Genomic DNA, 27,914 nt, shown 5'->3' with positions numbered 1-27,914 from the left:
ATTAAAAAAAATTTTTTTTTTTAACAGAAATAGTCCATATTCACTCAGGGGAAAAGTTAGTAAGTTCAGATAATCAAAAAGGAAAAATAAAAGACATAAAAGGCCACACATTGTGTGATTCCTTTTACATGAAATGTCCAGGACAGGCAAATCTAGAGACAGAAAGCAGATCAGTGGTTGCCAGGGGCTGGGGAACAGGGATGGGGAGTGGCTGCTCATGGGAATGGAGTCTCTTTTTGGGGTATGAAAAATTTCTGGAACTAGATAGAAGTGATGGTTCTACAACACTGTGAATGAACTAAATGCCACTAAATTGTGTACTTTAAAACAGTGAATTTTGTGTTATGTGAATTGCACCACAATTTTTAAAAAAAGGAAAACTCACCGGTAAATTTCCATCAGACAGTGTTTCCCATCATGAGTATTTCCTCTGTCTTTTTTCCACACTCAATGAAATTTTTAAATGTATATTTTTAATTTTGTTGTTGGGTGTGTTTTTTTAATTTTTAAATATTTTTATTGATTTTTAGAGAGAGAGGAAGGGAGAGGAAGAGAAAGAGAGAAACATCGATGTGAGAGAGAAACAGTGATCGGTTGCCTCCCACATGCAACCGGCCAGGGATTGAACCTAAGACCTAGGAATTGAACCTGACTGGGAATTGAACCTTCCACCCTTGGTTGTATGGGACGACTCTCCAACCAACTGAACCACACGGACCAGGGCTACATGTGTGCTTTGTTTTGTTTTTGTAACCACAGCCCTCGATCTGATTCGAGCTATTGTGTGTTGAATGAGTTGAAAGACGTCCGATGGGCAGGCCTGGCTCACTTTCAGAGGCTCAGGATTACTGAGTGCTGCATCGGATGTCCCTCCAACCTGGCCTGTTGAGGGCTGTTGCGAATATTCATAATAGCTGTATGTATGTGGCATCTGCTGTGTGCTGGGCAGATGTAGTTAGCTCATTTTGTCCCCAACAACAATGAGCCATACACAATGCTGTCATCCCTACTGCACAGACAGGTGCCCAGGGAGATCAGCCTCTCTGAAGTACCATAGTTACCAGGGGGTACTTTTTTAGATGCTGGGGCAGGAGCATTTGTACTACCATCTTTCATGCTGGGTCAGCCTTCTCCTCAGGTGGAGTTGGTGCAAAGGTGTTCATTGAGCATCTACTGCATCCTGGGCTAGTTGAGAATGGGGGTCGTGGGGGTGGCCCAACCTGCCTTGATTTCCTCCATCAATTCCCCTCAGTGCCTGGCAGGGGGAGGTGGAGCACAGAAGGAAGGCTGGTTGCCTGATCCCACTTTCCACCCACTCACTATGCCCCCTCTTTTCCTTTTCCCCCAGACCAAGGTTGCTCTGCCCAGCCTGGGACGATGGGGAGGAAAAAAATACAGATCTCACGCATTCTGGACCAAAGGAATCGTCAGGTGAGTTCATTGGGTGGAACGGTGGTTGTCGGAAGGCATTCATGGCAGGGGACAGGGCCTGGCAAAGGCCTAGCTGTTTTGGGGAATTGTGGGGGAATGAGTCTTGATGCCATGTCTAGAGTTTGAGATGTAGCACTTGCTCATTTTCATGATGATTTACTGAAGTCCTGGTCATAGAGGAGATGAAGCTTTACACAAACACACCCAACCCAGAGGGCTGGATTAGAGGGAGGCACAGAACTGGGGAAGCTCAGGAAGGGAGTGTGGGCTCTTCCTAGGAGACCAAGGAAAACTTCCCAAAGGAGAGGTCATTTGGGCTGGGTTTTGAAGCATTAACGGAAGTTTGCCAGGCTGAGAAGTGAGAAGTACAGCCAGAAAGAACAGCACATGCAGAGGCACAGAATCATGAGGCATGTTCACGAAACAGGCCCCTCCATCCCCCCATGCCACCCCGAATCTTTGCCTTCTCCTTCTCACCTGTGGGTCCTGGGTCTAGGTGACATTTACCAAAAGGAAGTTCGGGCTGATGAAGAAGGCCTATGAGCTGAGTGTGCTCTGCGACTGTGAGATTGCTCTCATCATCTTCAACAGCGCCAATCGCCTCTTCCAGTATGCCAGCACGGACATGGACCGTGTGCTCCTGAAGTACACGGAGTACAGCGAACCCCACGAGAGCCGCACCAACACTGACATCCTCGAGGTACCCTGGACCCTCCTCCCCACGAAGCCAGAACACTGCTCCCTCAGAGCTTAGGGAGCCTTGGTTTGTACAAAAGATGACTGTTGCACTCTGGCGTTGCTGCCAGTTAAAGCAGGTTTTGGGGTAATGGAGTGTCCCTCTGGGGCAGTTACCTGGATAGTAGAAATAAAAACATCAACCAACCCTGGCCAGGTGGCTCATTTGGTTGGAGCATGGTCCTGTACACCAAAAGGTTGAGGGTTCGATCCTCTGTTGGGGCACATGCCCGGGGCTGCGGGCTCGGTAGGGGGTGTGCAGAGGCAGCCGATCAATGTTTGCTCTAACATCGATGTTTCTCTCTCTAAAAAAAAAAATCAATTAAAAAATCTTAAAAAAAATAACCACTACACATTGAAGGCTGTACTATGTGCCCCTCACACACATCTCATTTAATCCTATCACCCATTTGGTGAGTAAAGAACAGAAAATAAAAGGCACTGTGGAGCAAGCTGACCTTGCTGAGGTCCAGGACCAGTCACTGGTCCCAGGTAGCTCAGAGAATCCTATAAAGTTGTCCTCAGGTGCTCAGTTTCTCGACATGTATTAAGCACCTACTGCATGCCAGACTCTAAAGCAGCACGTGGATGCAGAATAGAGATACCAGAGTTGTATTCAGGAGTGTTAGAACAGTGCCAGAAGGCCTGGGTGGATCTCTGGTTTCAGGGCAGGACAGGCCCTCTCTCACACACAGTTGGAATTTAACAGATGATAACTCACTGGGGGCTTTGGAATTTGGTTAGAGCAGGCTTTGCCTGCCCTCTGCCTCACCCACAGAGCTGGGTTAGGTCTCTCCCCTCACCATACAACCAGGCTCCCTGGCTGGGATGGGGAGAGGTTCATTCTGTTGTGTCCTCTCCCCACAGACACTGAAGCGGAGGGGTGTGGGCCTTGATGGGCCAGAGCTGGAGCCAGATGAGGGACCTGAGGGGCCAGGAGAGAAGCTGCGGAGGCTGGCAGGTGATGGGGGTGAGCCAGCCTTGCCCCGACCCCGGCTCTATGTAAGTCACTCCCTGCCCTGCCATGAATGTGCCACCCCCCATTGAGGCCCAAGTGGTCAAGGCTGAGACTGAAAAAGGGTCAGGAAACCTAGAGTTTGGTGGTAGGTCTCTGCCTGGGTGGGCAGGAAAAGCTTCCTGGAGGAGTGGACATTGTTGCTGGGGCTTTGAAGGATGAATGAGTTCAACAGGCAGATAATTCCTTCTTTCTTTCTTTTTTTTATTCATCAAACACCTGGGAAGCCCCCTCAGAGCAACCTCATGCTGAGTAAGAAGCCTCAGCTCTGGGCCTAGCTGTCCAGGAGCAACAGAGCCAGACATAGGCATGCCCAGCCATGTGAGGTTAGGCCATAGGGAGGAGTAGTGAGGGCTTCCAAAAGGTGGAGGCTGGCCCCTGACTCATTGGGATATTCTGTCTTGGCCTTGATGCCCCCACTTTCTCATTCCTCCAACCTGTCCTGTCCTCTCTGTCTTCAGCCAGCAGCCCCCACTATGCCCAGCCCTGACATGGTATATGGGGCCCTACCCCCACCAGGCTGTGACTCCAATGGGCTTGGGGAGGCCCTGCCTGCCCAGAGCCGCCCATCCCCCTTCAGGCCAGCAGCCCCCAAAGCTGGGCCCCCAGGTAAGCATGGGGCATAGGCCTTGGGGAAGGTGGGGGTCCCAGGGGAGCTTGTGGGGGTGGGGATCTTGGCTCTAGCACTCCTTGGCTGTGTTCATCACCTCTGGACCTCAGACTTCAGTAGATCACATGTCTGCCTGCCCTCTCTCTGGGGGTCTCCTGCTCCACAGGCCTGGCCCATCCTCTGTTCTCACCAAGCCACCTTGCCAGCAAGACACCACCACCCCTGTACCTGGCAGCAGATGGGCGGAGGCCAGACCTGCCTGGAGGCCTGGCAGGGGCCCGAGGGGGACTGAGCACCTCAGTGAGTGAGGAAAAAGAATGTCAGGGCTGATGGGGGCAGCCAGGGTGGCCTGAGTGTGGGCCTCAGTTTCCCCTTCACCCTTTCTCCACACAGAGAGGCCTCTATGGTAGCCTGCAGAGTCCATGCTCTGCTGCAGCTCCAGGACCCCCACTTGGAAGCTTCCCCTTCCTCCCAGCAGGCCCCCCAGGTATGCACCCCCCACCAGCCCTACTGTGGGAGGTATCCATACACCTGCCCGCTGGTCAGTCCATACTCCCTCACCAACTGAAAACTGGCTGGTGGGGTGGGTCAGGCTTGGGCAAGGGGCTCACAGAGGTGGGAGTCTCAGCTTACTCCTCCTGTCCCCGCTCCCTCCCCCCCAGAATATGGCCTGGGAGACCCCCCTCCGCCCGCCGGCTTGCTGCAGCCCCCTACTCTGGCCCCCTGGCAGCCCTCGAGGGGTGATGGGCCCCTAATGGGCCCTGCCCAGCCCAGGTAAGTGCCCCAACCACCACCCCCAATCCCAGTCAGGCTCCGTGGTGGGCCCCTTCCTAGTCTTCCAAAGCCCCTGGCCACTGCTGACACCTGGTGGCCGCTCCTGTTTCTGCATTCAGCCCTTCCGGAGTGCTGGCGGGGAGGGGGTGGATTCTATTTTGGAGGCCCCAAGAGGGATGGCCACCCCCTCCTTTCCCAAGGTCCTCCTGCGGAGCCTTTGCCCAAGCAGTGCCACCTCCTGGTTTCCTTCCCTTCCTTCCTCGCAAAGCTCACGACCCCCATTCTCATTCATCTCTCTCTCTCTGCAGTGGGGGCCGCAGCCTGGGCGAGGAGGGCCCCTCAGCCCGCGGTGCCTCCTCACCGACCCCCCAAGTCAGCATCAAGTCCGAGCGCCTCTCGCCAGCACCCGGGGGCCACGGCGACTTTTCCAAGACCTTCCCCTACCCCTTGCTCCTGGCCCGGCCCCTTGCAGAGCCCCTGCGGCCTGGGCCTGGGCTGCGCCGGTTACCCACTGCTGATGGCTGGCCCCGGTAGTGGACCCGGGGATGGTGCTGGCCCTGCGCCCCCACCAGGCCGGGCGAGGGCACCTGGGCTCCCAACCTCCCTCTGGGTGTCCTTAGAGAAGACCCAGTGGATACGCCCCCCTCCATGGTGGGGGTCTGGGTTAGGATCCATGGTCCCGGCCTCTGTTTCCCCTTCCTGAGTGTGTACCCACCAATAAAACACACGTGGCCTCCGTGAATGAAACGATCCGTGGCTACTTAGAGCCACCCCTACCTCTGCCCTGTCCTCCCATCTCCTCCCCATGGCCTCAGTCTCGCCTTGTCTGGGTTTGAGGTACTACCGCCAGAATTCCACCCTGAGATGAGGATTCCTGTGCAGGTGGGGTATGGGGAGAAAGTTTCGTGGGAGGTGGCAATGTGAGGACAGGGGCCCTGCAGGGGGTGCAAACAAGCAGGTGACAATGGTGGGCAGCTGGGCTGTTAGGGCCTTGGGGGACTGTGTGAAGTATGTCCCTAGAATGGTTCCACCCCACCAGAGAAGGGCCTGGCTATTTGCCCTCAAACTTGTCAGGTGGTAGGCTAAGGGGGAAATCCCCAGGCTGGTCACAACTGCTTACAGCAAGAAGCTGTTGGGGCCCTGGCCGGTGGTGCTTAGTGGTTAGAGCTTCCGCCAGCCCACCAAAGAGTTGAGGGTTCAATTTTATTTTATTTTATTATTATTATTTTAAATATATCTTTTTATTGATTTCAGAGAGAGGAAAGGAGAGGGAGAGAGAGAGAGAGAAACATCAATGATGAGAGAGTCATTGGGGATGGAGCCCACAACCCAGGCATGTGCCCTGACCGGGAATCGAACCCTGATCGCCTGGATCCTAGGTCGATGCTCAACCGCTGAGCCATGCCCGGCCGGGCAAGGGTTCAATTTTAGGTCAAGGGCATGCACCTGGGTGGTAGGTTCCATCCCTGGCCCCACATGCAGGAGGCAACCAAGCAATGTCGTACACCCTCCCCTCCTCCTTTCCACTCTCTCTAAAAACCAATGAAAAAAAATCCTCTGGTTGAGGATTAATAACAACAAAAATTAAAAGAGGCACTTGGGAACCTTGAATGTTGGGGTACTATGCTGTTCCTCTTTTAAATGGGCTAATCCCTTGATCCCTTGACTCAGCAATTTTGTTCCACTAGAGGGAGGAGGGAGCCAGGTGTTTATCCACCTACTCCAAGGGGCACATGACCCTCCCCTCGACACAGGCACACACTCTGGCCTGCCCCATGTGCAGGCTGACTTGGGGGTCCAGGAGACCAAGGGAGCTCTATCTGCTCACCCCAACTCCAACTACCCTGCAGGTGGTCTCAGTGGGATCTTAAATTTTTTTTCTTTTTTTAGAGAGAGAGAGGAAGGGAGAGAAATATCGACTTGTTGTTCCACTTGTTTATGCATTTATTGGTTGATTCTTGCATTTGCCCTGACCAGGGATTGAACCTGCAACCTTGGCATATCAGGATGATGCTCTAACCAACTCAGCTACTGGGCCAGGGCCTCAGATATGACAGTCAGATCTGACTCCTGACCTTCATAGCTCCTCAGCTGCCCCCACCCACTCTGCTCATGTCCCCCACACTATCCCCTGCTCTGAGCCCCCTAGAAACACTTGCAGTTCCCCAGGACCATGCTGGTCCTCCCTCTGGAACCACCTCCCTCAACCCCCAACTCACCTTTTTTTTAAAAGACTGCTTCCTACCTTCCAAGGCCCAACTCCATGCCCTCTCCTCCAGGAAGGCCTCTGCACTGCCCCAAGCCGAGAAATGGCTCCGACTGCTAAGTTAAGCTAGGGTTTGTTGAGTGCAGATCACCAATTTGAAAGGGAATGTGGAGAACACAGAGTATTGGCATCAGCACTTAAAAGATTTGTTTCCCCTGTCCCATTTTACAAAGATCCAAAGCTGATTGGTGCAGCTTGGCTGTTGAAGACTCTTATCCCCTCTTGTCATGCCAGCGCCCCACAGAGGTGCTTTTCTAGCAAAATCCAATGCCTTGCATCCCACCATTAGCGCACACAGTCACAGATGGTGGATGCAGAGGGGAAGCATGTACATAACAGGCTTCAAAGTCAGTCCCAGGCCCTGGAAGTTAGCACCTCCTCTTCTCCTGTAGTCACCAAGACTTAGGGCTGACTCCTTCCAGGGGTCGGGGAGAGGGAGAATATGTATAGTGACAGACATTTATGTGAGGTGGGGGCATTCTAAGTGGCCATGTATAGAACACCCTGCTACCCACATGCTAGGGTTTGTCCTCCATGGCTCTTCACAGTACTTGACACTCGAGTAAAGTAGGGGCTTTGGGGCCCCAGTTTCCAGGGGAGGAGCATGGCATTATCGAAACTTCCCTCCTCAGGGCTTCTGTGGCAGGGGGGTGCAGTGGAGGGCCACGGGCAGTAGCAGCAAGAGGCTGAAGGGTTAGGAAGGAGATGTGTTTGGGGGTAAAGCCACCAGGAACCCTGAATGGCTCTGATGAGGATATTAGGGGACCTCCCCACCTGTACTGGGAGGCCTGCAGAGAATGCAGGGGGTGTGGGGTGAACTCAAGGCCTCTGTAGGGTGCCCAAGTTAGGCTGGGGAATACTCTCATCCATCTCAGATTCAGGTCCTAAATCCTTTCCACCTGCTCCCTTGTGCCCCCGTCCACCCTCAGAGGAGGGGTGAACCACTGCCACCACTCCAGCCTACGACAGTGAACTTAGGGATCCTGGCTGCACATACAACCTCCTCCAGCAGCACTATAAGCATGGTCATGGTGGTCACCCTAAGGGTGCAAATTCTCCACTGGGTTACCTTTCTGGGAATCCCTTCCTTCAGGTTGCAAGAACCCTGGCCATCTACAGAAGGGTGTATAAACTTCCTACCTGGTGGCCCCTATAGTGTCCCAGTCACAGCTCCCCACACAACCAGACACAGGACCCCTGGGGGAAACTGAAGCTTAGTCTCTGGATCTCACCCTCTCGGTGGGCAAGAAGCCAGGCCAGTCCCTGAATTCTGTGCCCACAGTGGGGTTCTTAAAAATGTGCTGCTTTCAAAAGCTGGGGGAACCCCAGGGCAGGTGTATGTGGTTGTTTCCCCATTTCCCCGGAGGCTGCACTTTGCCATCTGCCATTAGGTGGCGCCCAATAATGTGCTTTGAATTCTGTGCTTCCCCACTCAACATTTAAAAATAGAAATAGAAATAGTAATAAATAAATAAAATTCATCTTGGCTTTCAACGGCACCACCCTCATGTTTTTAGGCTCCCAACCTGGGGACCCAGTAAAAGCCTATGTCATGTCTTGTGTGTGTGTGTGATTATACATATACAGTCTGTGGTGTCCTAATCCATGAAGGGAAGGTGGGCAGGCCACTGGATTCTAGAAACACCTCTGAGTCCAGATCCCAGATATGCCCCCGTGGCTCTGTTGGGAAGGAAGCAGGGAGGGTTGTATGGAAGTGTCCTATCGCCAGCCTTGCTAAGGACACCATGATGACAATGTTACAATCAGAGGGCCCCAAGTTCCCCAGGAGCTCCATCACTGGTTGGAAACACTGTGGGAATTGTGGCCTGAGCACAAACACAATGATGAAAGTCAGATACCTGAGAGATGCATTTTTTTAGAGCACCATGGAGAAAAGGTCAGTTTGGAATGAGAGTGTGGACCTCAGGATGGTCAGAGAACATGGGACATTAGTGTGAACAGACATAGGAAGCATCCAGTGAGGATCAGGGCACATGGAATATGAAATGGAGAGGACAGACACTGAGGAGTGTCCAGTGGAGAACAGAGATGTTGAGAGCAAAACTTGAAGAATGAAGCACGGAGAACTTCCAGTGTAGAAGAGAAGACTGGTTTTGCTGTACATGAGTTGGAAGACATGGATATTTGTGAGCAGAGGACGGATAAGGTCTGGCTCAAGTGTTAGCAGGTGCCTTCAAGCTGCTCAGGAGAAAATAGACTGGGGGTGGGGTGGTTGGGGAATGAAAGCCAGAGACCAGGGAGGAGGAGACTTTAGACAAGAGATAATGGGTGGAGACTGTGAAGGGAGTGAGAGCTGGTGGAACTGTGATTACACTTGGAAGGTGGAGCCATCAGGAGGAGCTGACAGATTAGGTGTGGGGTGAGAGAGGTGTCAAGGCCAACTCCAGGGTTTTTGGATAAGCAGCAAGAAGATGGAGAGATGGTGGAGAGAAGATTGGGAGCTCCTGAGGCCAGGGTGTGTGAGTTGCCTGTGATTCACCACGTGGGACACTGTTACACCTGCGCTCAAGAGCCCAGTGCCCGAGAGAGGTGAGGTAGAAGCAGAGATCTGGGCTTTGCAGCGCCTCATTATTTTTATCAATTAAATGGAGACAATTGTCCCACCACCCTGGCCTGCTGGAGGGAGTACATGAGGCACTCCCAGCATGGCATGCAGTGAGCCTGCAGCAAATACCCCCCACACCCCACCTTTTCTTTCTTGTTCTCTCTTTTCTGACAGCTTTTCCAAATCTCATCTTTCCTGGATCCCATCTGTATGCCCAGGCCCTGAGGGGTATGTCATGACCCCCACGTAGATCCTGGGAAATCCCAGCGACCCTCACTGCCCCTGTCATCCATCCTCTTTCAAAGGGTCACTGAGTCCAGAGGACTAAAGTCACAAAGAGAATCCCCTGAAAACAGACATCCACAAAGACAAAATCACCCACAGAGATGAGGCAATCAACTATACAGACCCTACTAACAGGTATCCAGCGCCATAAAGACCATGTAACACCCACCTGTATGTCCACACTCACACAGACACACATCCATAGAAACAAATGGCAAAACATAAGATTCCTGTGCTCTCTTTTCTCTCTCTGTATATATTTCTCTCTCTCTTTCTCTCTCTGTCTCTGTCTCCCTTTCTCTCTCTGGAACATGCTGCCCACACCTTTTCCCCTCTTCTTCCCTCAAGGCACATACCTTTGCCCTCTCTCTCCCCTAAGCTCCAAGGGCCCTATTTTTGTCTCTGTAACTTGTTTCCCAAGTCCATGCAGCTCAGCTGGGCACTTATTCTACCGCTGTGACTTTCTAAATAAACTTTCACTTGTATTGGAAAAAAGAAAAAAAAAGAAAACATCATATTTCTGAGGCTGACATTTGGTCCTTGATCCAGCCATGCCTGAAGCTGAGCCTACTTTTTGAGTTTTTTGTTACAGGAACCAAAATTTTTCCTTTTTTGCTGGAGCCTATTTGAGTTGGATTGTGCGTGTGCGTGTGCGTGTGCGTGTGCGTGTGCGTGTGTGTGTGTGAGAGACAACCGGAGTCCTGGCTGATAGAGATGAATACGACTTTTGCCACTGAAAGGAGGCATTCCAAGACCAACGACAGCATTTACGGAGGCTGGAGGTATGAGATAGAGTGGCTAGTGGCAAGCTGTACTATACTGTGCACAGCAGTACTGGCGGCGGATTGAAGTCAGGCAGAGGGGCCTGAATTTAGTCCGAGCACTTGAATGAATGTATTGGCCGCAGACCTGTGAGACAGGTGCAGGTGAGGAGACTGAGCCCCAGAGCGAGCGGTCACATAGGTGTCCCTGATACAGTCCTGATTCGCCGGCGGCGTGAGCGCCTTGGGTATTTTCGAACTACAACTTCCGGCATGCAACGCCAGTGACCCCTGGTCTCTCGGCGTGTGCTCCGCACACAAGCCTGACGATTGGTCGCACGAGCTGCTTGTCAGACTAGGCTTTGGCTCTGATTGGTCGAGTTCCCATAAAGTGCCCTGAGCTGCGGCTCGTGGGTCCGCGTACTGGGGTCCCGCCAGCGACATGGTAAGTGGGTGTCTTGTGGCGTGGTGGGGGCCCTGAGGGGCTCAGGGTCCCGCCGTGGGAGTCCAGGGAGACACCGAAGGGACGGAGGTCCTTTCGTGGGGATTGAGGGCTTTAAGAGACTCCGGATCGCGCCGAGTGCCGTGTGTCCCTCTCTGGAGTCAGCATCTCGCTGTGGGACCCATGGGGGGCGGGGGGAAGGGGTGGTGTTACGCGTCGTGCCGAGGGGACTGGAAGCCCCTGAGCGTTCTGGGGGTCATACCCTCTAGGGGCCTGGGATCCCACCGAGGGGACTGAGGAGCCGAGCACGTTCGGGGCCCCGCTGGGGCCCACTCAGGAGTCGGGTCCTGCAGGAGCGTGGGGGCAGCGCGGACCGGTGCCTGCGGGTCCGGGCATGAGCAGAAGCTCCAGGGAGAAGGGGACCAAGCCGAGGGGATCTGGGTGGCTTCAGGGCCGGCGTTAGTCCCATGTTGGAGCCAGCAGAGTGGAACCCTCAGGTCTCACGCGGCTCTGGATTCAAAATTTGAGTTTGTTCTTCAAATTCAGCCCACCTGGTGGGCCAGGCTCGTGCCTGGCGAGGCCGAGGGTCCCGCCCCCCGTCCCTCCCAGCCCTTATGGGTTCGGACTGGGCAGAAGGAGAACAGCCTGGAGGGGCCCAGGCGACCTGACCCTGCTGTGGGCGAGAGGGGAGGGATGTCCCAGAGGAGGGGCGGTGGAGGTGGGCCTGAAGCGAGAGCTCTGGTGGAGGGGATACTTGAAAGTGGGCATCGTTCCAGGCTGGGTGCAGGATACTATGGGGGGTGACAGGAGGGCTCTCAGAACTGGGATGGAGGAAAGATCCAGGGAAAGGCTCTGAGCAAGGGAGGGAATGGGCGGGTGGGAGGCTCCAGGAGATCTTTGGAGATCTACAAGCATGGGCCTGGAGACAGGATGCTGCTGAGGGCCGGGCATAAGAAACATCCTGGACAGACCTGGAGGCCTTAGGTGGAGGACCCTTAGATGGAGGACACATGCCTTCCTTCTCTCTTTCTTACCCTCCCTCCCCCCGTTCTTCCTTCCTGTCCTAAGTGCTGGGACCGCAGTTTGAACCCTGGGCTCCACACTGGGAGGTGTGTGTGTGTGCAGGGGAATAATGGGATCAGTGACAGAGAGCCCCGGGGTCTGGAGGACGCAAGGAGGGTGGGAGAGAGAGCCAGGCAGTGAGGTGTGGCGGTCTTGAGCTGGCCCTGCCACGCCTTGCAAGCTGTGGAGCGGAGTCCCATGTTGACTGTGAGACTGGTAAGGGGCTGGGACCCCTGGAGGAGCTGAATGCTGTGTCCTCATCAGTGAGGGGTGTGTGCTGGGCTCCTGGAAAGGGCCTGGGAAGCCCAGGTCTGTGAGCTTGGCAAAGAGGTCCAGGCTGGAGGTACTGCTCTGTTGGGGACATGCTGGGTCAGATCAATGGTTAGAACCCTGGCAGAGGATGGGGCCATAGGAGAGAGGCCTGCAGAGCAGGGAGAAAAGCAAACAAGGGCACCCAGAGGCTTGGAAGTTTGGAGAGTGTTGGTGGGAGGCACTGGGAGTCCCCAGGGGAAAGGAGAAGAGGCCCTGGGAGGAAGGATGAGTGGGAAAGCCTGGCCCTCTGGGCTTGGGGGTGCCCACAGACCTTGACAATGCCGTGGTCATTAGTTTCTGCTGGCCAGTTTGTACTCTGTAGGGGGAGGGTAAACAGTGAGGCTAGAAGATCGGTGATATTTAGAGATCAAAAAGAAGGCACCCTACCCTCATTACTGAAAAAATACTTATGGTCTCAGTTTACAAGTCGCAGGCATAGAGAAAATATTCTGAGTTGGTTATTTTAATCATGGTTTTCTCAGCAGTCATTCTCAATTACAGTGCTAGACCTGTTGTTTATCCCACCAGAGCTTTTCCTTTTAAAGCTAGCTTATTTTTTGCCCTGGCCAGTGTGGCTCAGTGGTTGAGCGTTGTTCCATGCACCAAGAGGTCGCTGGTTCGATTTCTGGTCAGGGCACATGCCTGGGTTGCAGCCACCATCCGAGGTAGGGAACAATTGATGTTTCTCTCTCTCTCTCCCTTCCTCTCTTTAAAATCAATAAAAACATATTGTTTAAAAAATTAAAAAAATAAAGTTAACTTATTTTTGCCTGATTAAAGAATAATTTTCATAATTAATATAATCTTTATTTCATTTTAGTTGTTGATTATAATATTATAATACTAGTAGGCAACTCTCCTGCACACATTTTACATAATTACATAATTACTGATAGCAGATTCGGTATTTACTACATTCAGGCAGCTTCAGCTTCAGACTGATTACCAAAAGTATTTCTCCTAAAACATTTAAAAATAAGTATGTGAAAACGTGTTATGAATTACTGTTTAAAAGGTTGTTATGTAGAACTTGGTGAGAAAATTCCTAATGAAAAAAAGTTATCCCACTCATATGTCTAAGTTTTATCCTGAAACAGGTAGTGGCCGGCTGAGGAGGTTGGTGGCAAAGAGAGGTATAGAGGGAGAGAGGGTGATGGAGCCATCAGGGATAAATTAAGACAGAGCCACCAGGGTGAATGTTGAAGCTAGAAGCTGGCCTGAGACAGTTGGCGCCAAGGCTGGGACTGTGGTTGGAGAGGAGCCACTTTCACTGGATGTACCAGGTCATTGTAGGTCCAGAAGGCAGTCATGAGAGTACAAGAAACAAAATAGGAAGCACTTCGTTTCCAGATGAGGAAAACCAGGCTGGAGAGATTAATACATGTACCTGAAATCCATGGCAAAGACTGGAAGTGAACATGTCTGAACCTCTACCTGCCCCAGCATATGTTCTTCATCCTCTGTAGCCAGGTGTGGGGTTCCATGCTCAACAGGGGTTGCCAGGGTTGGGTTTGAGCTCACCCCAGTCTACCCCAAGATGCCTCTGGAGCCAGGGAGGCCACCCTCCCCCACCTGGCTCTGCATTTCTATAAATAGCTGGGTTCCTGGGGACTGATCTTGTTACTCTCTGGCTGGCACTGCTTATCATGTCCCCTCCCCCAGGCGATCCTCGGAGTGCAGCTGGTGGTGACCCTGCTCACTGCCACTCTCATGCACAGGCTGGCACCTCACTGCTCCTTTGCACGCTGGCTGCTCTGCAATGGCAGGTGAGCCACAGCACCTCCCTGAGGTGGCGGGAGGGGGGAAGCCTAGACTGCTCTGGCCCTACCCCCAGTCCTGCCTCAGGCCCTGTAGGTAGTTTTTTATTTTTAAGCAACTTTTTTGAGATGTGGTTAATGTACAGTAAACTGCATATTTTGGAAGTGCACAGTTGGATCAGTTCTGACAGATGTACACACACATATACACACAAGACCATCTGCATACTTCGAAGAACCTCTGTTTCTCCCACTTCACCCCTTTTCCACTCTACTTTCACTGTACATGTTTCCTGAAATGTTTTTTGTCCCTGTTTGAGTCTGGCACCCTTCCCGAGATTTGGTGGAAACTGTATTCTCTCCTTAGGACAGTGTGCACACCTGCTTTGCTAGGAGAGTTAGTCAGCAGATTCAGGGGTGTCCATGACCCCGCTGCGCTGCCATAGCCCACCTCCCATGTCTTCCCTTGGCCTTCGATGGTCCCTGCTCCTTCTATCACCAGGTGTTCTAGGGCCCAGCCCTCCCTCTGACTCTAGTACCTGGTTTTAGGGTTCACTGTCTTGACATTGCAGTCCCTACCCCCTAATCCCGAGCTTTCCTGACTGCCTGCCTGTCTTTGCTCTCAGTCTCTTCCGATACAAGCACCCTTCCGAGGAAGAGCTTCGGGCCCTGGCAGGGAAGCAGAGGCCCAGAGGCAGGAGGGAGAGGTGAGTGAGCCCCCAACCTTAGGGAAAGCTGAGGGGCACAGGGCCTGCCCTTCCGGCTCTGGGCACAGGAGAATCAGGGACACCCCAGGCTGAATGATTTTTATTGTCATGCCTGGGCTGCCTTCAGTCGGCTTTGAATGCTTGGAAGTTTGCTGTGGGCCAGCCCCGTGGGTGGGTGGTGCCTGCAACCTGGACACCAAAACTGGGGGAGAAGGCACCTCCCAGGCCAGTTCCTGTGCTCTCTGTGGCACTCAGCCTCCCAGGCCGTCATAGGGAGAGGTAGGCTAGACTGGGAAGGGAAAAGCAGAGGGTGCTGCTCTAACCACCTCCCCCCTTCTCCAGGTGGGCCAATGGCTACAGTGAAGAGAAGACTTTGTGTGTCCCCCGAGATGCCCCTTTCCAGCTGGAGACCTGTCCCCTCACTGCCGTGGATGCCCTTGGTAACAGTCCAGCGGGTCCCCAGTTCCCCTCACTTTGCCCATACCCTGGCAGGGTGGGTGGGTGGGTAGGGGGAGACCCTGGGTGGACAGGGTTGGGAGAAGGCCCTGGGCAGGCAGCCCCAGCTGAGCACTGTGTCCCACAGTCCTGCGCTTCTTCCTGGAATACCAGTGGTTCGTGGACTTTGCTGTGTACTCGGGTGGCGTGTACCTTTTCACAGAGGCCTACTATTATGTTCTGGGCCCAGCCAGGGAGACAAACATTGCTGTGTTTTGGTGTCTGCTTACCATTGCCTTCTCCATGTATCCTTCCAGCTCTGGGTAGGGCAGGTGGGAGGCATGTGGGAACCTGACTGAGGCTTCCTGTCTCCCCTAAATTGGTAATTGGTTGTGGACTACTGTGACACACACCTCCCCAAAATTCAGTGGAGTAAAGCAGTCCCTATTTCATTTGCTCTCCTGGGCCAGGCTCAGCTGGGTGGCCTCATCTCTGCTCCCAGGGTCCCCCTTCTAGCAGGCTAGGCCAGGTTCCCACACTGTAGCCGCAGAAAGGCAGCAAGGAAGACGGGGCGCTGCAGGCCTCCTGAGGCCTTGCCGAAGCCGGCCCACCCTAACCCTGTCCACCCTTTCAGTCAAAGCAAGTCACCAGGCCCGCTCAGATGCAGGGGCTGGGAAGGAGATGCCCCCTTTTCAAATTTTGTTATTAAGCTGCACAGAACGCTGAGGTGAACCTGTGACTTTAGGGGCCCAAGTAGAAGAAAATGTCCTTGTGCAGTGGGCTTGGGAAGAAGGAAAGCCCATCTTGGGGTCCACACTGTTCCTAAAAGCCCTGAGGTCTCTTCAGGGCAGATTGGAGACACAGCCTTTGCATCTGCTAACTTCTCAAAGGAACCTGCTATGGATATAGCTGGAAAGCTGGGTGAGTAAGGGAGGCAGGATCTCCTGGAGAGACTGACTTGGTGCCATTTCTAACTGGCCACACAGTGTGTGATAAGCCAAGCTGGAGGCCCAGCCCAGGTGTACCTGCCATGCTTAAGACCCCGCACTGCTGACACAGGGGTGACCGGCATTCTTGCCTTGTGTCCTGGGCTTGTTTATTGGCTCACTGTTCTCTTTGGCCACTCTCCTGCTCCCAGGAGCCCAAGCCCAAACCTGGTGTTTGTGCTCTGGATTTGGGGTGTCACTGGCTGGGGCTGGTAGAGTGGGCAGGGGCATCACAGGTGGAGGCCTCCTTAACTCTGCCCCCAGCAAGGTGTTTCTGACAGTGACTCGTCTGTACTTCAGCGCCGAGGAGGGGGGTGAGCGCTCTGTCTGCCTCACCTTCGCCTTCCTCTTCCTGCTTCTTGCCATGCTGGTGCAGGTGGTGCCAGAGGAGACCCTGGAGCTAGGCCTGGAGCCAGGTACGTGCATCAGGGGCGTGGGGTGGACACCTGTCCCTCCCTCCTGTAAGCTGACAAGTGTGGGGTTTAAATGGCTTAATCTACCTGCACATTGAAGATGGGAGAGGGGACTCCTGGGGCCAGACAGTCTATGGGTTTCCGCCACCCTTGGCGCCCCTTGGGCTTTGGGGATGAGAGAACATCTTATCTCACTGACAGACGCCTGTGGCTGTAGCTCTTCACATGGGCATTTCTGTTCCCCTCCAGTCTGTCCTCTACCGAGCAGCGACAGTAATTTAATATTTACCTATTTTTGTTTAATTTTTGGAAGGAAATGGGTAATGGTACAAAATCTATAAAATACAAGAGTGGAAATTACCCTTTCACAGTGGTTCTTATCTCCAGAGGAAGCCTAAATGCTGCTTTTCCTCATTCACAGAAAGAGTGAAAGGGAGGGAGGTGGGGGGGTGGGCGGGGGAGAAAAAGAAACATCACTGTGAGAGAGGCACATCTGTTGGTTGCCTCCTGCACACGCCCCTGGGACTGAGGATCGAACCTGCAACCAAGGTGTGCGCCCTTCACCAGGAATCGAACCCCTTGACCCTTTGGTGCGTGGGCTGACACTCTAACCGCTGAGAAACACTGGCCAGGGCGCATTACTACTTTTTTATTACTCCTCACCCGAGCATATTTTTTCCATTGATTTTTAGAGAGAATGGAAGGGAGGGAGGAAGAGAGGGGGAGAGAGAGAGGAGAGAGAGAGATATGGATCAGCTTCCTCTTGCATGCCCCCTGCTGGGGATTGAGCCCACAACCCAGGCATGCGCCCTGACCAGGAATTGAACGGCAATTTCTTGGTCCACATTCAACCACTGACCCACATTGGCTAGGCCATTACTACTTTCAAAAAAAAATTTCTATTTATTGATTTTTATTTTATTTATTTATTTATTTACTTATCCTTACCCGAGGGCATTTTTTTCCATTGCTTTTCAGAGAGAGTAGAAGGGAGAGAGAGAGAGACAGACAGACAGAGACATTGATGTGAGAGAGACACATCAATTGGTTACCTCCCACACGAGCCCCAGTCGGGGCTGGGGATTGAACCTGAAACCGAGGTATGTGCCCTTGGCTGGAATTGAACTTGAGACCCTTCAGTCCCGAGCCAGCACTCTAACCACTGAGCCAAACTGGCTAGGGCTATTTATTGACTTTTAGAGAGCGAGAGGAAGGGAGAGAGAGAAAGAGAAACATCAATGTGTTGTTCCACTTATTTGTGCATTCATTGGTTGATTCTTGTATGTACCCTGACTGGGGATTGAACCCGCAACCTTGATGTATCGGGACGACGCTCTAACCAACTGAACTACCTGGCCAGGGCCCATTACCACTTTTTAAAAAAAGTTAATTTATTTTTATTGCTGAGGGTATTACAGATGTCCCCTTTCCCCCCTTCTATCGAGCCTACAACCGAGGCATATGTCCTGACCGGGTATCAAACCAGTGACCTCTTGGTGCAAGGGTCAATGCTCGAGTAACTGAGCCACGTCGGCCAGGGCCTGCCTGTGTATTCCTATGTCAGTGTGGTATTCTTAATTCACACCTGGTTCTTACTCATAGATTCTACATCGTTTTTCATGCTGATGTAGTTCCCACTAAGTTTCTTGCAGTTCTCACTAAGTTTCTCGAGCATCTTTATAACCATTACTCTGAACTCTGTCTGATAAATCACTTACCTCCATCTCTTATAGGCCTTTTTGTGGAGATTCCTCTTTTTCTTTAATGTAGGGGTGGTTTCTTTGTCTCCCCATTTTAGTTGTCTCTTTGTGTTTGTTTCTTTGTATGAGATGTACCTGCTATGGCTCCCAGTCTTCGCGGGGTGGCCTTTTGTAGTAAGTGTCTTATGGGGCCCAGGTGTGGCCTCCTTGAATTCCTGCACTGGGTGCTCTAGGAGTGACCCTTTCGGGGGTTTTTGGACTCTCCTGTTGTAATCGGGTCTTGATTGTTGTCGTTCTGTTTGCGGGTGGATCTCCTCTCAGGCTGGCCCTGAGGCTCACCCCCACCCAGGTCACGGGAGCTGTTGTACAGGTGCTGACCGGGCAAAACAGCAGAAAACACACAGGAAACAAACCAAAGCATAAATGGCAGAAGCAACCACAAGAGAAAAGAGAACTAGGAAAGAGAAATGAGAACAAGAATAATAGAAAAAGGAAGAAAAAGATATTAATACTACTAATAAAATAATAAAAAAATGAATGCTAGAAGATAAAAGGGGCAGAAAAAAATTCTGAAGAGGAAAGAGGGGAGAGAGAAAAATAAGAGTAAAGAATCTGAAAAGGAAAACGGTAAAGAAGACAAGGAATAGAAAGAAAAAAATTATGAAAAGGTAAAGAGAAAGAAGAGAAGAAAAAGAAATGTAGAGAGAGTAAGAAAAGGAAGGAGGCAAATAAGAGATATGAAAGAAGCGAGAGAAAAGAGGAGACAATAGTAACAGTAATAACACCACAGCAATAAAAAAGAAATTTTTTAAAAAAAAGACTAAAAAAAATCCCTACCAAGTAGAGTTCATGTCAGCAGATTTTAGTGCGTGCTAGGATTTCCCTTTGGATCTTGCTCTTATGTTGTCTGAGGCTAAGTGTTTTGTATGCTGCTTTCAGGCCTCCCGGGATGTATTTTTGTGACAGCCAATGTCAGAAGCTGTCCATGTTTGGCCCTCAGCATCCTGTTTGAAGCTTTAAGCAATCCACGCACGGCTTGTGGCTGCTTTTACTGGGCTTGTCTGCCCACAGGAGGGGCCAAGCTGAGCTCCTAGGTCAGCTTTTCAGCAGCACCAGACCCTAAGGCCAGAGGAGGGTGTGTGCCCTGACTATTTCTCTGTCCTTGGCCAGGGTGGGGGGATGGGGGTGCCTCTTAGGCAGGCTGGTTGGGTCTGCTGGAAACCAGGAGTTTCTCTCAGCTCTTCTGTGCGAGGGAAGTGCCCACTCCTGGTGTCTTTTGATGAACAAAAAGAGGTTTGTTATTTCAGTTGATTTTTGTCTTGGAGAGATTCCCTTCCCTTCCCTATGATCACAAAGACATTTTACGTGTTCTTCCAGAGCATTTCAAGTTTCATCAAGCCCTTAAACCTGTGAGGTGACATATGTGTTATGAGTAGGGATCACATTGAGTTTTTTCCATGAAACAACCTTGCTAAACAAATGCATTGTTAGTTTTTTTGTTTTTGTTTTAATATATCTTTATTGATTTCATAGAGAGGAAAGGAGAGGGATAGAGAGAGAGAGAAACATCAATGATGAGAGAGTCACTGATCGGCTGCCTCCTGCACGCCCCTGACTGGGGATCGAGCCTGCGACCCGGGCATGTGCCCTGACCGGGAATCGAATCATGATCTCCTGGATCCTAGGTCGATGCTCAACCGCTGAGCCACGCTGGCTGGGCTATATTTGTTCCTTTTCTGTTGTTATTTTTGACATTGGCTGCCAGCCTAATTGTCTGTCCTTTATAGGTGATCCGTTTTAACTCCCTGGCTGCTTTGCAATTTCTTTGGTTTTGGTACTCTACAATTTCACCAGTATGTCTAGGTATGGATTTCTTTGTATTTATCTGGCTTGATGTCCTTTGTGTGCGGCATCCATTCTGCAGACTTCTCAATCATTCTCTTGCAATATCATTTGTTTTCTCTCTCTCTCTCTCTCTCCCCCCTCCCCCTCTCTCCCTCTCCTTCTCCCTCCCTCTCTCTCCTTTTGGGGATCTGACTTGACTTATGCTGGACTTTCTATTCTGTTCTCCTTTCTCTTCACCTCGCTTCATATTCCCCACCTTCTTGTGTTTGAGTTGGAATTTGAGTGATGTCTTCAGATCCAATTCATGAATTCCTCCTTGGCTCTTTCAGTAATTATATTTTCCCTTTGGAAAAGTTTCATTGGTTTCTCTGCAAATCTACCTGATCATCTGAGGTAGTCTTGTGTCGCCTGTTCTGTGATTCCAGCTTTTATTTTCTTCAGTCATTTCATACAAAACTGATAACACCAATTTCTGAAGTCCCTGGGGTCTAAACTGGTCTTTTGTGTTTTTCTGCTGATCCTCCTTTATGGTGATTTGTTTCCTTGTGTGTTTGGTGATTTTGGTTGTGCATTCATATTTACTTGCTTTTACGTTGTGGAAAATCTGAGGGTTCTTTCCAGGACTTTGGTTTTCTCCTGTGGGAGCCATTCATGTCCCTGATTCCTGGTGCAATCCTGGAAGCTCATATTCTGTGCTCCCTTTCCCATGCCCCCCAGTCCAATCAAGGGTCTGCCTGGCACAATCTCCTGTTCCTTTTTTATTTAGAGAGAGAGAGAAACATTGATGTGAGAAAGAAACACTGATTGGTTGCCTCCCATATGTGCCCTGACCAGGGATTGAACCCACAACCTAGGTATGTGCCCTGACTGGGAATTGAACCCGCAACCTTCTGGTGTACCGGACGACGCTCCAACCAACCGAGACACCCAGCCAGGGCCATTCTCCTATTCTTTGGAAAGAGCCACTCGTCATTAGAGCACTAAGTGGTCCTCATGCCTGGCATGGGGCCTGGATGCCACTGGTGCGGTCCTATCTGAGGAGCAAATGACATCTGGGAGGCGGGCAGAGTAGGCTCTGAGGCCCCAGGGGTGTATCCCTACCTTTCTCCTTATCTTCCCCAGGCCTGGCCAGTATGACCCAGAACTTGGAGCCACTTCTAAAGACGCAGGGCTGGGACTGGATGTGAGTGCTGGGAAGGGAGCCAGGGGGCAGGGGCAGGCTGTGAGGCTGTGGGGTTCCCTGATCTGCCTTTTCTTCCCAGGCTTCCTCTGGTCAAGCTGGTCATCCGTGTGGGGCTTTCGATCCTAGGCTCCATGCTGGGTGCCTTCCTCACCTTCCCAGGTCTGCGGCTGGCCCAGACCCACCGAGATGCACTGACCATGTCAGAAGACAGGCCCATGCTGCAGTTACGTGGGGGACTTGGTGGGTGGGAGGTTAGGGAACCTAGGGGAGAGGATGGGGGGTGGTAGATGCCTCGGCCTCACCCGCTGCATCCTTGCACCCAGGTTTCTCCTGCACACCAGCTTCCTGTCCCCACTGTTCATCCTGTGGTTCTGGACTAAGCCCATTGCACGGGACTTCCTGCACCAGGCGCCTTTTGGGGGCACAACCTTCTTCCTGTGTGTATGGGGGTGGGGCCAGGAGGGAGGGCAGCTGGGGGACCCCTCTGTGTACTCCAGTCTCTGAAGCTCAGGGAGGAGCCATGAGAGAGCTGTGGGTCCTGGGGAAAGATCCTGGGGCAGAAGGGGGCCTCACTAGCCCCCTCACCATCTTCTGTGCAGGCTGTCGGACTCAGCCTTTGACTCACTGCGCCTCTGGGTGCTGGTGGCACTGTGCCTACTGCGGCTGGCGGTAACGCGGCCCCATCTGCAGGCCTACCTATGCCTGGCCAAAGCCCGCGTGGAGCAGCTGAGGCGGGAGGCCGGCCGCATTGAGGCCTGCGAGATCCAGCGGCGGGTACGGGTGCCTGTCGGGCAACTTGGGGTGCAGGGCAGGCCTTCCAGTCCTTCCAAGCATGGGGTCAGCTGGAGCCCAGAAGGTCACCTGCCCCTGCTACCTGCTCACCAGGTGGTACGGGTCTACTGTTACCTGACGGTGGTGAGCCTGCAGTACCTGACGCCGCTCATCCTCACCCTCAATTGCACGCTTCTGCTCAAGACGCTGGGTGAGAGGAAGCTGCCTCATGGGGTGAGGGTGGGCTGGGGGTCCCTGAGGCAGCCCTGGCCTCGGCCCCCCTCCCTCCTGCTGCTCATTCACCTGCTTCCCTTCCCCCCCATTTACCCCCCCTCTTTACACCATCCCTCTCTCTACTCTCTTCTTACAGGTGGCTACTCTTGGGGCCTGGGCCCGGCCCTCCCGCTATCCCCAGTACTAGAAGCAGCCCAAGATGGCCCACTGGGCCCCAAGGGGGATGAGGCCCAGCAGGCAGTGGCCCGGATCACTGGGGCCCTCGGTGGCCTGCTCACACCCCTCTTCCTCCGTGGCATCCTGGCCTTCCTCATCTGGTGGACTGCTGCCTGCCAGCTGCTTTCCAGCCTCTTTGGCCTCTACTTCCACCAGCACCTGGCAGGCTCCTAGCCACCTGAAGAGACTCCTGGAGCCCCATGACCGCCTCCTCTGTGTGTGCCTCAGTATCCCCAGGTGCGAGCGGGGCCTGGGAGTCCCTGCTGTGCTCAACCCTTCACTGCAGTGCCTGCCTGGGCCCCCTTTGGACCCTGTGCTTCTGCCTCAAAACTATCTCCCAAGGCTGGTGGCAGAGAGTCCCACAGTCGTCGTTCTTGGATTGCATGTGCACATCAGGTTTGACAGCAGAGCAATAACAGGGGTGGCTTTTTACAAAAAGAGAATCAGAAGGGAGATGGAGGGAGAGAGAGGTGGAGGGGCCCATGGTTCTGGGCTAGGCCACAGTGGCTACTGCCCTCTGCCACAGGTACATGGGACTGCTTTCCTAGAAAGGTCATACACAGGCAAATGGGCACATTGTTGAGGCCATGGTGACCCAGGGGAAAGAGGATGAGGGTCTTCTCTGACTCCAGAATTTTTGTGTCCACGGTGGGAACCCAGTATGGATGCATGTATGTATAACAACATACATGTGGCTAAAAATCCAAAAGTCAACTGACTAAATTTTAATGACCTTAATAGGCTTTATTCAATGACTTATGAATCAGGTAGCATCTTATGCTTTTGTTATGTGGATAAACATGAAAAGTATATTAAAAACAAGGGTTAAAATCTGGGTTGAGGCAAACTAAGTGCAGCATCCAGGTTTGTTTTTTTGGTGTTTTTTAAAATATATCTTTATTGATTTCAGAGAGGAAGGGAGAGAGAGAAACAGCAATGATGAGAGAGTCGTCATTATCGGCTGCCTCCCGCACACCCCAGCCCGCAGCCCGAGCGTGTGCCCTGACGGAATCGAACCTCGATCTCCTGGATCCTAGGTCGATGCTCAGTCACAGCCACACCCGGCCAGGCTGCACCGTCCAATTCTGATCCTTCTCAAATCCCCAGTAAAAGTACAGAGGCTGCAGTATGTTCCAGAAGGTGGAGTTAAGGGAAGAACCACAATTGACTGCCAAGCCCATGATGCCAAACCCGAAGCCCAGGAAACAGCTGAATTTACCCGTAGAACCTTCCAGAGGCTCTGGCCACACCAGGTCTCAATAGGCCAGGCTGAAGATGGGGGTGAGACACACAGGCTGCTGGCTAGGAAAGTTTGGAAAGTTCTCAGGTGCCTGTTTTCCTCCCATGATGCCACTGCACAGCCAGGAGGGAAGCCAGACTTGATAGGCAATGTGGTGGCAAGCAGGATTAGGTGACTACACATAATGAATGCTAAATGGAGAGAGCCACCATCCCTCACCCTGCCTGCAGATTCCAGAATCTTCCATGCATGAGACTGAACACCTCTTGAGAATCTAGCTGGTCCAAGCAGAAAGTCCTAATGACACTGGCACCACAGAGTTCCCATCAGCCTCCAGCTTAGGCGTGAGTCCATGTGTTCCCCACACTCCTTTGGTCTTCCAACCTCCCTATCTCAGTCCTTATTCTTCATTGTAAGCAGACAACCAGGATTGTCCAGGGATCTGAGGAAGTGTCCCGTGTGGAAAACAGACCCAAACAAAAAAGAGACAACTTCAGGAAATTGACTCTACAGGGAGAAGAGAACTTACAAAATAAAAAACAGTCCATGCCCTGGCTGGTGTGGTTCAGTTGGTTGAGCGTCATCCTATGCACCGAAAGGTCACCGGTTCAGCTCCCAGTCCTGGCACATGCCTCGGTTGTGGGCTGGATCCCCAGTAGGGGGTGTGCAGGAGGCAGTTCTGTGACGTTTCTCTCTTACATGTATGTTTCTCTATCACTCCCTTTCCATTCCTCTCTAAAAAAAAAAAAAAAATTAATAAAAATAAAAAACCCCACAACAGTCCAGAATGTTCTGAGAGAAAAGACATTGTATTCATGAAACAAGAACAATGCTACTAAAAAGGAACATCTGATGTACCTTTTTTGTTCTCTTTTTGAGTTCTTGGAGATCAAAAGCAAATGGAAGATTGCCCTGCCAGTTTGGTGCAGTGGTTAGAGCGTCGGCCCACAGACTGAAGGGTTCTGGGTTTGATTCCGGCCAAGGGCACGTACCTCAGTTGCAGGCTCAATCTCCTGCCCCAGTTGAAGCACGTGGGGGAGGCAACCAATTGATGTCTCTCTCACATCAATGTTTCTCTCTCCCTCCCTTCCACTATCTCTGAAAAGCAATGGAAAAAGTATCCTCGGACGAGGATTTGAAAAAAAAAAAAAAGCAATTGGAAGATAAAGTTGGGGAAATCTTACAGAAGGAACAAAAAAATAAAAGATACACGAAACCAGAACTGACAAAGGAAATTAGAAGATTGGCTCAGAAGAATGATTTTCAAACAATCAGAGGGCGAACACTCTATGGAGCAAAGCAAAGGGACCAGAAGTTTCCAGGTGCCTGACGCTGGCCCTCAGTGTTGGGATGCCTCATCCCACGGCACATCTCTGGGAAGTTCCAGAACAAAAACCAGCCCCCAGTGAGGACAACACAGGCCACCCCTAGTGGCCCAGGAATCAAAAGTTGATGGAACATCGTCTCCCAGTTCTGCAGGACCTGCACTGTCCCCTGGCACCTCAGGAGTCACCAGGGACTCCCCTTCATCTGGCACCTGGTGGTCCCTGAACCCACTGGGCACAGTGCTTCCTGCAGTGGTGCCTCAAGCTGCATGGCCCCTTGCTTGCCTAACCACAGCTGTGTGTGCTCTGCTATGGAGCTCAATACGTGGTTTAGGGACACTTAGGAAGGTGGAAATGCCATAAACAAAAGCAAACAGTGACTGACACAAACATCAGGCACAGTGGGGTGCTGCACTCATGGGGCATCCAAGGCAGGAAGAACCAGTGACAGTTACAGCCTTCACTGCCGTGCACCAAACCACAGAGGCATCTTCGTGCACATTTCACACACACACAAAGCAAGTAAGAATGAGAAAAAATAAGGCGGGGCCACAGTGACAGGAAAATAGGGAAGATGGAAGGTGGTGGGAAAGATCCTGTGTCCTCAAGGGGGAGGATACGTATTTCAGTTTTTGTTGACACGTCATTGGTAACTGACACATCGGTGCTGCTCATAGGAGGGGATTATTCTGCCCCAAAGTGACACTAGTCAATGTCTGGAGACATTTTTATTGTCACAACCGGAGGGGGGGAAAGGCTAACGTCATCTGGTAGGTGGAGGCCAGGGATGCTGCTCAGCACCCCACAGCACCCAGATGGTCACCAACAGGGTTACCTGGCCCCAGACAGTAGCGTTGAGGCTGAGAAACTTTACATCACAAGAACGGGACTATAATTTTCAAACCACCTGAAGAAAAAGAGGAGAAATAACCCCACCCCCAAACAAATCAAACTTTTAGCTCGAGAGGTCAGCCAAGGAGAAAACCGGTGCAGAGAAAAGATACCCCCACTGAAGCAGGACCTGAGGTTCGCCCGTGGACATCTGAAACAACCTCACTGTCAATCCTCCAGCTTTCACCTGCCTTCGCTGTCCCCTCCCCACCAGGCACTGTCCGGTCACCACCTCCCAGGCTGCCCCTACAGCTCCCCTTACCCCCTGCAGGCTCCTGCCTCCCCTCTCCCCTCTCCACCCTTACTTGTGGAGCCCTACATGTTTGTCAGCAAATCCGTTTTATTTCTATGGCCCTCAGCATCTTGGGCAGCTCGGCCAGCATGTCCAGTGCCCTTGGCCTTCCCCTACACCTCAGCTCCATCTTTTCTGTTACCCCTCTCTTTCTCCTCATACCCAGCCTATCGGGAAACCTGTCTGGAACATCTTCAAAACCACCCTGACCCAGGCATTCCCTACCCCTGCCACCACCCTGCTTGGCGATAGCTGCTTGTTCCCTTGCACACCGCTCTGCCCTGTAGCTAGAAGCAGGCTTTGTGAGAGACTCCACTTCTTAATTAAGGAGCCACCTCAATTACGGAGCATGAAGGCTTTGAAGGGCACCTAGTTCCTGAGAGAAAAACCCAGACTTCTTGCCATGCAGACGGCTAGAACAGAGCTGGGAAAAGCGAGACGGGCCATGACTTAGAGGAGGACAGTTTGCCAGCGACTGCATTCTGGTTGCTATAACAAAATGCCATAACCTGGGTGGCTGGCAACCAAAGGAAATTGATGTCTCGTTCTGGAGGCTGGAAGTCCAAGATCAGGGCACTGGCATGACCAGGAGCGGTCCCACTTCTAGGCAGTAGGTGCCACTTCACATACAGTGGAAGATGGAGAGGGAAGCCAGCTTTTTGGTGTGACACTTATAAGGGCACCAATTCCATCATGGGGGCCCCACCCTCATGACCTCATCTGACCCTAAGCACCTCCCCAAGCCCCACCTCCTAACATCACTACACTGGCTTTAGGTTTCAACATAGGGATTTTGGGAGCTGGGGGAGACATAAGTCCATGACAGCCTGGAAGAGAAAATAGTCAGGACCTGGGCCACCCAAAATGCCATAAAAAATAAGCCGAGAAGGCAGAAGAATCACAACCAAGGCAAAGACAGTAAGATCTTGAGGCAACATTAGCATTATCAGAAGTTATCTGGAGGCGACAATTTCCTAGGAAGACACAAATTAGGGACTTGAGTCTGGATCTGGTCTCCCTGATTGAGGGCAAGTGCCCTGGCTAGGCCCTGGGGTGCTCTTGGTTCCACCGCTCACCCAGAGTCCTCTGGAAGCTCAGCCTACAGACCCTGCACCCATCCCCTTGCTCAGACCTCAGCCTGGCTCCCTGCCTGAGCTTCGCCCCCTCCATCTTCCTCATCTGCTCAAACACTCTCCATGGCTCTCCAGTGCCAGTCTCAGAGCTGCTGCCCGACACCCACCCTGCAGAGAATTTCCAGGCCTCAGGGCTTTTCCCAGTACCTCAGGTGGGGTCTTTCGCTCCCTCAGCTGCCCTCCAGAATTCCCACCTGACTCCCCTGGGCTCCACAGCATATTTTTTAGATGTTTCTCATCAAGAGCCAAAGCAGCATCACCCATCATGTTGCCTGTCCCTAGTAGAATCCCCCAGGGTAGACCCAAGTCTGGGAACCTTGACTCACACCTCATTGGAGGTGTTCAAGGCCTGTTGCACACTGGGGCTTGGCGGAGTTGCGTGAAGAAGCTGCAGCCACTTCTCTCCAGAGTGTCTGTGTCACATCCATTGCTGCCTTGCTGGGGAACAAAAACACAAAACACAAGATTCCTGCTTAGGTCACTTGAGAACATTACACCTTTCTACCAGGCCGGCTGTCTTGGGCTAC

At 52.1% G+C, this 27,914-nt stretch overlaps 3 protein-coding genes across 5 annotated transcripts in view; 2 read left to right on the top strand and 1 right to left on the bottom strand.

Moving 5' to 3' along the window:
* Positions 1 to 1,377: 1,377 nt before the first annotated feature.
* MEF2B (myocyte enhancer factor 2B) lies at positions 1,378 to 5,099 on the top strand. 2 transcript variants are annotated; one of them, XM_016210826.2, is made up of 8 exons: positions 1,378 to 1,431; positions 1,928 to 2,131; positions 3,034 to 3,168; positions 3,643 to 3,790; positions 3,958 to 4,091; positions 4,185 to 4,278; positions 4,454 to 4,565; positions 4,874 to 5,099. In XM_016210826.2, the coding sequence occupies exons 1-8, from the start codon at positions 1,378 to 1,380 to the stop codon at positions 5,097 to 5,099; spliced, it is 1,107 nt and encodes a 368-aa protein (XP_016066312.1). The 2 variants fall into 2 exon arrangements, with proteins under 2 accessions (XP_016066312.1, XP_087672183.1); XM_087816057.1 differs by having other exon boundaries at positions 4,158 to 4,278.
* Positions 5,100 to 10,828: 5,729 nt separating this feature from the next.
* Positions 10,829 to 23,357, top strand: TMEM161A (transmembrane protein 161A). 2 transcript variants are annotated; one of them, XM_016210774.2, is made up of 12 exons: positions 10,829 to 10,888; positions 13,922 to 14,025; positions 14,643 to 14,723; positions 15,066 to 15,163; positions 15,307 to 15,463; positions 16,409 to 16,560; positions 21,225 to 21,285; positions 21,365 to 21,508; positions 21,609 to 21,722; positions 21,885 to 22,059; positions 22,171 to 22,267; positions 22,427 to 23,357. In XM_016210774.2, exons 1-12 carry the CDS (start codon positions 10,886 to 10,888, stop codon positions 22,678 to 22,680), a joined length of 1,440 nt encoding a protein of 479 aa, XP_016066260.2. In that variant the 5' UTR covers positions 10,829 to 10,885; the 3' UTR covers positions 22,681 to 23,357. The 2 variants fall into 2 exon arrangements, with proteins under 2 accessions (XP_016066260.2, XP_016066261.2); XM_016210775.2 differs by lacking the exon at positions 14,643 to 14,723.
* A 1,081-nt stretch (positions 23,358 to 24,438) lies between these two features.
* Positions 24,439 to 27,914, bottom strand: part of SLC25A42 (solute carrier family 25 member 42) — a 36,000-nt gene continuing 32,524 nt past the window's right edge. The window contains exons 9-10 of the mRNA XM_087816834.1: positions 27,714 to 27,825; positions 24,439 to 24,481 (exon numbers count right to left, since the gene is read on the bottom strand). The gene's annotated coding sequence lies outside the window, so the exon portion shown is untranslated. The remainder of the gene's footprint in view (positions 24,482 to 27,713; positions 27,826 to 27,914) is intronic.

The sequence above is a fragment of the Miniopterus natalensis genome, chromosome 4 (assembly GCF_054644295.1).
Source record: "Miniopterus natalensis isolate mMinNat1 chromosome 4, mMinNat1.hap1, whole genome shotgun sequence".
NCBI lineage: Eukaryota > Metazoa > Chordata > Mammalia > Chiroptera > Miniopteridae > Miniopterus > Miniopterus natalensis.
This window is presented reverse-complemented; position numbering and strand designations above follow the sequence as displayed.

Excerpts from the sequence above, each read along its gene's own strand:
- MEF2B (XM_087816057.1), top strand. The coding sequence starts at position 1,378 with ATGGGGAGGAAAAAAATACAGATCTCACGCATTCTGGACCAAAGGAAT. Across the intron at positions 1,432-1,927 it reads TGGACCAAAGGAATCGTCAG|GTGACATTTACCAAAAGGAA; the intron begins GTGAGTTCATTG and ends TCCTGGGTCTAG. Across the intron at positions 3,791-3,957 it reads CCCCAAAGCTGGGCCCCCAG|GCCTGGCCCATCCTCTGTTC; the intron begins GTAAGCATGGGG and ends CCTGCTCCACAG.
- TMEM161A (XM_016210774.2), top strand. Across the intron at positions 15,164-15,306 it reads CACTGCCGTGGATGCCCTTG|TCCTGCGCTTCTTCCTGGAA; the intron begins GTAACAGTCCAG and ends TGTGTCCCACAG. Across the intron at positions 22,268-22,426 it reads GCTTCTGCTCAAGACGCTGG|GTGGCTACTCTTGGGGCCTG; the intron begins GTGAGAGGAAGC and ends CTCTTCTTACAG.